The 9622-nt window shown below is 49.2% G+C and overlaps 1 protein-coding gene across 1 annotated transcript; it reads left to right on the top strand.

Annotated features, from left to right (window-relative positions):
• The first annotated feature begins 1593 nt into the window (after positions 1-1593).
• Positions 1594-2466, top strand: LOC132481669 (OTU domain-containing protein 6A-like). The gene has a single exon (XM_060086506.1). The coding sequence runs from the start codon at positions 1594-1596 to the stop codon at positions 2464-2466; it is 873 nt and encodes a 290-aa protein (XP_059942489.1).
• Positions 2467-9622: the final 7156 nt, after the last annotated feature.

Raw genomic sequence — 9622 nt, 5'->3', positions numbered from 1 at the left:
AATTTTAAAAATTTCAGTATGGTAGCGCTACCTCCATACACAATAGCTAGCCTGATTAAAAGTTAAAATCTTTCTTGAAACACAGAAAATCATTATAATGAATAATGCAAGTTAAAAAAAATTTTTAATTCAGTGTTTTCCTAAAAGTAGCTTCATATTTTAAGTACTCATTAGAAAAACGAAGCTGCAAAGTAATTTGTAAAATGAGACCACTACACATCTATCAGAATGACTAAAAATAAAAAATGATGACAACACCAAATGCTGGTGAGGATGCAGAGACACCTGATTCCGCATACACTGCTGGTGAGAACGCACAATGGTACAACCACTGTGGAAAATAGCTTCTTCACAAACTAAACATACACTTATAATATGACCCAGAAATTGCACTCCTGGGCATTTTTTTCCCAGAGAAATGAAGCCTTGTGCTCACACAAAACACCTGTATATGGATGTTTATAGCAGGGGTTGTAACAACCCCAAACTGGAAACAGCCCAGATGTCCTTCAACAGGTGAATGGTTAAGTGAACTACAGTACATCCATATCATGGAATCCTAGTTAGCAATAAAAACGACTGAAGTTTTGATATATGTAAAAACTTGGACAAATGTCCACTTTCCTCATTTGTAACAGGGAGGAGGTTGTCTCAAGAGCCTTCCTGTTTGGGAATTCACGATACAGATGAGCAGAGTGGGGCAGGATGAGAGCATGTTTGAAAGAGCTTAGGGATTTTATTTTACTTTCTTTTATTTTTTAGAACTTTTAGAGATTCAGAATAATCAGAAGGAAGTGGCTTGATGAAGGCCAACTGTCATGCTTCATGGGAGCCCATTTTGGAAGCTGGGAACCCAGGAGAAGGGGAGTTTAGGGTAGGTGCATTCTGTTGGCACAAGACGAAGTCTGCTCAGCTGTAGTGAACTTTAAGGTTGTTGCTTTCTCACACTGAGATGGGACAGGGTGGATTTGAGGCCTAAACTGAAAGGATTCTGTGTTCCCAGGAACATAAGGAAATATCTTGTTCTGATACACAAAATTAAGGGTTCATCAGTCAAGGCAACTAAAGAACTGGAGAGAGCCACATTGCCTCCTGAACACTGGGAGCAATGGGAAGTCCGGTGTCAGAGCACATTCATCTGGTGTAGCAGTATTTGTCATGTGATTCTCAAGCACGACCAGTGTCTGCACTGTGTTCAGGCTAGGAAGTGAAGTACGCAGTTCAGAGCCCACGAAAATCTCCACAAGCTCAGTTGCTGCACATAATGCACCAAGGCGGGATTTTACATCCGGGACAGGAACCCCGCTAAAACCAGAAGCACCCCTTGCTACGGGGTCTAATGGGGGCATACGTAGTGTCTCCCAACAGCCAATCCTAGTGCCAGGAGTGTTTAGGAGGCGTAGCCGTGGAGAGACAGTGGCCAATGGCAGAGAGGGCCGTTAATAGAGTGAGGGCAACCGCGGGTGAGGGGAAGAGAGTACAGCCGCCACGGGAGGCTGAGGAGCCCTAGCCAGTTGGGTGGTTCGACTGTTGACGCGAACTGTAGCGGTACTTCAGCCACCAAACTTCGATTCTCGCCTGCCCTTAAACATCATGGAAGATTCACAGAGTGAGCATCAGCGGATGTTACGACGCCACAAGCGCGAGAAGGCAGAGCTGCAGGCCCACATTCAGGGCATGAAGAGCTCGGTCCCCAAGAGCGACAAGAAGAGAAGAAAGCAGTTGCTCCTCGATGTGGCCCGCCTCGAGGCCGAGATGGAGCAGAAGCACCAGCAGGAGCTGCAGAAGTTCCAGGAGAGTTTCCCTGATAACAGCAACCTCGATTCAGTCACTGAAGATCTGGGCAAGCTGGATCTCGAGGACAAGCCTCCTCACCTCTCGAGGGCACAGAGAAGGCGCGAAAGAAAGGTGGCCCTCGAGAGAGAAAGGCAGGAGAGGATGGCCAAGGCTGAGATGGAGCATCTGGCCAGCTTCCGCCATGACGAGGAAATGAAGCTCGACGCCATCCTGTGGGCCAGGAATCTGGAGATGAAGGATATCCCGGCCGACGGCCACTGCATGTACCGCGCCATCCAAGACCAGCTGGTGTTCTCCGTGACCGTGGAGAGCCTGCGGAGGCGCACCGCCGAGTACATGCGGAAGCATGTCGAGGACTTCCTGCCCTTCTACAGCGACCCCGAAACCGGCGACGCCTGCAGCCGCGACGACTTCTTGAGCTACTGCGACGACATCGTGTTCAGCGCGTCGTGTGGAGGCCAGCTCGAGCTGAGGGCCCTGTCGCACGTCCTGCAGACCCCCATCGAGGTGATCCAGGCCAACTCGCCCGCCGTCGTCTACGGAGAGGAGTACACCAAGAAGCCGCTCACCCTGGTCTACAGGAGCTACTCCATGTGCGGGGAGCACTACAACTCGGTGAAGCCGCTCGACGCCGGCTCCGTCAGGTGCCCGGCCTGCCGTCTCTTGTAGGCCCGCTGCCGCCATCGCCGTGGCGGCTGCCGTTGGAGCCGAAGCTGCCGCCGCCGCGTCTCCTCAGCAGGCTCCGCTTTTTTCCTTCGGTTTTCTCAGGGTTTTGTTGATTCATTTTACTCAGAGTTCACCCCCTCTCTCCACCCCCGCCCCCCCTTCTTCCTCCCTCGCTCTTCTATCCTCCTCGATCGTCCCTGGGTTGCTTCTTTCACGGGGTTAGGGGAACCGGAGGCCGGTGACCAGGAAGACATCTGCACCGTCCTACCCTAGCGGAGTGACTATGCCAAGTTCCCACCTTTCTTGCTCCGCGGCATGTGGGGTTGGGTCTTCCCCGACCAGGGCTGGAACCCGTGTCCCCAGGATTCTTAACCACTGAGCCACCAGGGAAGCCCTAGTATTTTGTTTTGTTTTTTCATAAAACCTTGTGTGGTTGCAAATTAATTACAGTTGTTTAGACGTTTTCTGAATTCTAAATAATGTTTGTTAACTTTAGAAGTTAAATGTAAGCGTTAAATGTAGAAAGTAGATTTACCTAAACTGATAGGCTAGATAAGGCTTGCTCTAAGATGTGAAAGATCTCAATTTAATTTCCTTTATTGAATATAAGAAAGGACATGACTTTATTCAAGTAGTTGATTCATTTCATTATATCTGCAATTGATGTGAAGTAAGAAGAGACAAACTGATAGGTAGTTTAACTTACTGTGAGGGGTGACATCAACTAGTAAGTTTCCTTTATTCTCAGACATAAAAGGGTATAACGTTGTTCAAGCACTTGGTCCACTTTGTTCTATCTACAACTGGTATGAGTGTGAAAGATCTGAACTTAGTCGTTTTCCTTAATTCTTAGAGATAAAAAGTATTTAAAGAGAGATTTTAAAAAGTATTAAAGTAGTTGATTCATTTTGTTATATCTGCAACTGCTATGAAGCACAAAAAATGAGCAATATACTTTTGTTGATATTTGAGACTTGTTGATATCTTGAATTTGCCAAAAAAAAGTAAAAGTGAAATGATTTGCAGTAAACAATTAAAAAAATTTAACCTTTAGGTCCTGTATTTCAGTGAGATTACTTAAATTCATTTAAAAATTCTTTGTACACACCAAATGTTCTAAACTAAAACATACGAAGGGGAAAAGGCGAGCAGTAGTTTGTTTAAAGAATAAAAGCAGTTTAAAAAAATACCTGGTTTTCTATTTTTGTATAGCTGACTGAGTTCATATAGAGTTTGTATCCCAGGATCGACTTCAGCAAAGGAATCCTGGAGGGTTAGGGAGCAGGAGTGAAGGGGGAGGACACAGTGACAGATGAGGCTTTTGGAAGGAGGAATGGGCCTGCAGTCCTGATGGTGGTCTGGAGTGGAATATCTCCCAGGGAAGGATATAGGGAGGAACAAGATAGTTGAAGCTATCCTGAGTTGATGTTTCACTCAGTGACGACATCATGAAATGGCTCCAGTTAAGGATGTTCTCATTGCTATGCATGACAAAGTACTTGCACTTTCAAAAACTTGCCAGTCCAGGGCTAGTTGCAGGAGGGAAAGAAGTGCCACTGTTTTTTTCTTTTTCTTTTTTTTGAAGGCAGGGTGTGTGTTGGGGGGAATCTCTTTTCAAAATGCAAATATAGAAATCCTGCCAGATAGCTCACTGTGTAAATGTGTGCATCAGATACATTTTCAGATAGCCAGCTGTCTGAGAAGAGGAAGTCCCTGAGAAAACTAGGTATTTGGACGCATTGTGAGAAGAGCGCCTTTTATAGGGATGAGAATGCTGGCTGGGGAAGGAAGAATAGGCCAGGAAGGGAGGCGTAATCTATAGAAGGGGGCCTGGCTGGGGCAAAGGGTGAAAACTGGGGAAGGGGTCAGTCTAGGAGGATGAATGGGCCGTGGCAGGGGAAAGGGGAACAGGCAGAAGAAGGGGAGACGGCGAGGTAAGGACACCTGTGTGGACTGGGGCACAGGGTGAAGAAGGAGGCCAGGCTAGGAAGGGGATAATGGAGCGGGGGCTGCTTAGGGAAGGAGGACTCGGCTGGTCAAGGGAAAGAGGCTTAGTTGAGTTAGGAGGCAAAGGATGAGAGAGGAATCCTTGAGTGTTAAAGGGGAAAAATCCTGGGGAATGGCACCTGACCAGGGAAAGAGACCTGGCTGGGAAAGTAGGCTTAAGCTGGGGAAGAGGGTGAGGCTGGGGAAGGGGCCTGGATGTGGGAAGGGGCCTGTCTTGTAAAAGGAGCAGAGACTTGATAGGGTGGCACAAGCTGAGGATGGGAGGCCGGCTGGGCTGGGGGAGATTGGGGGGAGAAAATATCCTGGCAGGGAAAGGTGGCCTGCCTGGGGAGGGGCTCTGGCAGGGGAATGGGGCCTGGGAAGGAGGCACAGGCAAGGAAAGGAAGCTGGTGGCGGGAGAGGTTCGAATGCTGAGACCAACATAGGCTGGGCATGGGATAATCGGTGGGTTGATGGACCTGCCTGGAAGAGGGGGATTAGCAGGTGGGGAGGGCCTGCTAGGGCAGGGATCCTGCCTGGGAAGGAAGGCGTGTGTCCTGGCTGAGGGAGGGCACATGGTGGAGGAAAGGGACCTAGCTGGGGGCACAGGCTAGGGATGGGGCAAAGGTCTGGCTGAGGAGGGGGAATAAGCTAGGGGAGGGGTTTGGTTGAGGAAGGGGTATACCGGTTGAGGAAAGGTACCTTAGTGGGAAGGAGGCCCGCCTAGGGAAATGAGCTTAGACTGGGGGAGAGGCTGTTAGGTCCCTGGGTGAAGAGAGCCTGGCTGTGGGGAGGAGTCTGGCTGGGAAAGACTTCCCAGCTGGGGGCATGTGTGTGTGAAGGGGTCCCGGCAGGGAAATGTCACATGGTTGGGGAGGGGACTTTACTGGTGGTGGAGAGCTGAGAGAGGAGGATGCTTGACCAGGGAAGGAGGCCTTTTTTTTTTTTTTTCTGGGGGTGGCAGAAGTGTGTTTGCTCTGGGTCCACCCACCGAGCCAATTAGGGTGCTGGGGGTGCGAAGCGGATGTAAAGGGTGGGCCGAGACAGTCCCGGGGACGGCCTAGGCCTCCACGGCCCGGCCGTTGATGATGCGGATGTGGCGGATGATGTCGTGGATGGCTTCTGACGTGGCGCCCTGGCCCCCGATGTCTGGGGTGTGCATATTTTCATTGTCCATGGGTGCCAAGACGGCCTTGCGGATGGAGGTGGCGTAGGAGTGGAGCTTGAGGTGGTCGAGCATCATGCGACTTGGCACTGGCTATGAAAGGCCAGTGGAGGGGGAACTCCTTGGAAAAGTGGTCCAGCTGAAAAGGGAAAAGGCTGGGCACAAGCACCTGGCTATCAGAAGGAGGCCCTTTCTGGAGAAGGGGTCCCGTGAGGGCAAGGGGACAAAGGGTTGAAAAGGGGCTTTGCCTGGGGAAGGGTAGCCTGGCTAAGGAGGCTGTCAACAGGGTCTCAGGTCGGGGAACAGGCCCTGGCTGGGTGAGGGGCCTGCGAGCAGAAGGGTCCTGCATGGGGAATAACACAGGCTGGGGTTGAGGCCTGCCTGGGGAGGGGAGGCTGGCAGCATAGGACGGTAAAGAGGCTGGGCTGTGGCCCAGGGTGGGAAAACTTCCAGGCAAGTGGCTAGAGGCTGGAGAGTTGGACACAGGCTGGTAAGATGGCTGGTTTAGAAAGGGGGCCAATCCAAAGAAGGAGGCATAGGCTGAGGAAGAGGCTCTGGCTGGGGAAAGGGGCCTGGCCGGGCAAGGGGACATAGGCTGGGGAAGGAAAAGCAAGTTGGGTCAGGGAGCCTGGGCACGGGCTGGCGGGGGTGGGTGGGTGGGTAAGAAGCTGGGGCAGGGGCCGAGGCAGGGGCCTGGGTAGGGTTACTGCAAAAGAGGATACTGGCTGGGAATGTGACTCCGCTGGGGCGAGGGTCTAGGTGGGTATAGGGGAAGCCTGCCTAGGAGGGGAAGGGAACCAGGCTGGGGAGGTAGCCTTGGCCAGGGAAGGGGGCGTAGGTAGCTGGGGAGGCAGGTATAAACGGACAAAGAGAGCCCGGCTGAGAAGAGGGCCTGGCTGGCTTGGAAGCACAGGCAGGTTAAGGGCTTCTGATGGGGGATGGGCTTATCTGCTGGGGCAGGGTGCATAATGTGGGGAAATGGGACTCCCTGGGGAAGGGGGCCTGGCTCCAGGGGCTATAGACTGAGGAGCAGGGTTAGGGAAGTGAGGAAGAGGGAATAGGCTGGTGACAAGGACCAGGGGCCTGGTTGGTATAGGGTATGAATTGGTATAAGGTGAAAAAGGGATTCCTGGCTTTTGCATGGGGAAGGGCTAGGGAGTGGCACCTGGCTAGGGGAGGAGGCACTCGCTAGGGAAGTTATCTGCACATAAAGTTGGGAGGGGCTGGATGCAGAGGGGGCACTGTTGTGAAGGCAGGGTGCACTGGCCAAGGAAGGGGGCATGGCCGCGGAAGAGGGCATAGGTTGGTGAAGAGGGCACTGCCTGGATAATGTGGGCCTTGCTGGGAGTGGGGGGAGGGCCTGGTGCTGCCCACGGAATTCTGCCCAGCAGAAGGCAGCAAACAAACCAGCAGAGTCCCATTTTACAGGCTTCTTTCTCCCTAAATACAAGAGAAATAACTATTTCTGTCTAGGGAACCCTTAAGATCTCACTGGGCCTGTCCCAGCTTCCTCCACTGGGTTTGCCTTCAGCTGGAAGGATGGGGAAGAGTAAACCCAGGCCAGATTCCAACCAGGCCCAGAGCACAAGCCAAGAAGGGGCCTTCGCTGTGGGATCTGGCAGGACATGAGGGATTTGCAGTCTGTTCCATTTTGTAACAGTGACCACAGTCACTGAGGACAGTTGACTGTTCTGGGCAATTGTGTGTGCAAAAGCCATGGGGTACTGTTCCCAAAGGGCTTCAATTCCAGAAGCAACTTTTATTCATTTACTTACCATTCTTCATTTACTCCTCATGATCATGCACTTTTGCCTTAGCAGCCAAAGACAAGGACACCTATCTGGATTTGAAGCCCAGCTCATATACCCGCTTCCTAGCTTTGTGACTTGGATTAAGTCATCTAATCTTTCTGGGCTTCAGTTACCTCATCAGTAACATGGGACAGTTAATGCCCGTCTTAGAGGTGTCTCTTGGGATGTTAGGTACATTAAATGAAAATATGTATAAAATGCGCAATAAATGTATCATTACCTAGGGGCCTAACACTATAACACTATCAGCTGTGGCAGCAACCACCCCTTCATTCTGTCTACAGTAATTTTGGAGCCACTCGGCCTCTTCCCGCAGGTCCTACAGTGGAAGCCAAAACTTCTTGGGCTGCAGCGTGAAAGCAAATCCCACTGGGGCTTACCAGAGTGTCCTCTTGGGGACAGGGGGGCCTGTGTGCGGGGACTCCTCAGGCCAGTCAGTATCTTCCTTCCTTCCACCCTTTTTCTACACACACACATAGACATGCGTATTTAAAAAAAACGAAACTGGTATCATTCTATTTGAACTACTTTTTTTTTTTTAACTTAACAATACATTATAAGCATTTCCTTCTCTCCTCAGTCTTCAATACGATGATTTTAATGCCTGCATTCTAACCTGTGAATGTGCCACAATTTATTTGTCCTATTCTATTGCTGGACATTTAGATTGCTTTCAGTTTCCCACTGCTACAAATATGCGACTGTAATATCCTTGTAGCTGAGTCTTTGTCTATATTTCTGATTATTCCCCTTTGATAAGATTTCTAGAAGTGATCTAGGTCCAAAGGAGAGGCTTTTAATGCATACTGGTAAATTGCCCTCCAGAAAGAGTGAGCCAATGTACATTCTCAGGGTGTGAGAGTGTTATTTTCCCATATAGTTGCAAACACTGAAAATTATCATCTTTGCTCATTTGTTAGGTGAAAAATGCTGTATTAGTTGACCCTTTGTTGATTACTAGTAAGGTAGAATATTCCTCTAAGTATTTGTTAGCATGTCTATTTCATTCATGCTGGAACAAATAATTCTTAATTTATTGCCTGTCCCTGACATTTGCTTAATTTTTTATGGGTAAGTTTGTCTTCTTCTTACGGATTTTTAATAAGTCCTTCCACTTTTCATTCGGATATTTTTTAAAAATAGTTTTTCCCGTACATTATTAGGCTCTCAGTGTTGTTTCTGACTTTTTGCGTGTGCTCAAGTTTAAAATTGTAATGGAGTCTATCTATCGATCTTTTTCTTTATGGTTTCTGTCTTGGTATCTTGCTTAGAAAGGGCTTCCCCATCCCGAGGTTGGATCAATATTCGTATATACTTTCAAGTTTTTTATGCTTTCTCTTTATATTTAACACTATTTAACATATCCACCTGGAAATTACTTGGGTGGAAGACAAGGACATAAATTGATTTTCTCCAATTATGGTAATTAACCAGTTAGCCGAACACCACTTACTGAATAATCCACCATTTCACCACTGATTTCAAGTGCCACCTTCCACATATATGACATTCTTATGAGAGGGTAAATCTCGTTTCAGCCAGTCACACAGAATAACTGCATTCCAGTGACCTCCATGTGAAACTGCCAGCTGTCCATTCATCCATTCACTCCATATTTACTGAAGAGAATGGTGATAAACAGTAGAGGTAGAGAGATAAAGATCCAGTCCCAGCGCTCGCCATCTAGTAGAAATGGCAGATGGGAAAATAGACAGAAATAAACAGAAGGCAGCATGACCAGTGCTGTGATGAAAGGAAGCACAGAGGAAGGACACTTCATCAGACCTGGGGTGGCAGGGAGGCTTAGGAGGAGCTCGCAGAGGACACAGCCAGAGCAAAGGCAGGAGTGAAAGAACAAGGTGTCGGGACTTCCCTGGTGGCCCAGAGGTTGGGACTTTGCCTTCCAATGCAGGGGGTGAGGGTTCGATCCCTGGTCGGGAAGCTGGGATCCCACGTGCCTTGAGGCCAACAAACCAAAACACAAAACGGAAGCGGTGTTGTAACAAATTCAATAAAGACTTAAAAAAAAAATGGTCCACATTTAAAAAAAAAAAAAAAGAACATGGTGTGTCCGTGTTCAGTGGAGCTGGAGGATAGAGGTGACAGGTGAGGGAGCTGTGGGAAAGAAGCTGCAGAGGGAGGCTGGCGTGGTCTCCCAGCTTTAGTAACCATCGGTTTTACTCATAATATTACAAAT

Source organism: Mesoplodon densirostris, chromosome X (genome assembly GCF_025265405.1).
Source record: "Mesoplodon densirostris isolate mMesDen1 chromosome X, mMesDen1 primary haplotype, whole genome shotgun sequence".
In the NCBI taxonomy this organism is placed as follows: Eukaryota; Metazoa; Chordata; class Mammalia; order Artiodactyla; family Ziphiidae; genus Mesoplodon; species Mesoplodon densirostris.
The sequence above is the reverse complement of the archived record's forward strand: the minus strand, read 5'-3'. Positions and strand labels throughout refer to the sequence as shown.

Excerpts from the sequence above, each read along its gene's own strand:
- LOC132481669 (XM_060086506.1), top strand. The coding sequence starts at position 1,594 with ATGGAAGATTCACAGAGTGAGCATCAGCGGATGTTACGACGCCACAAG.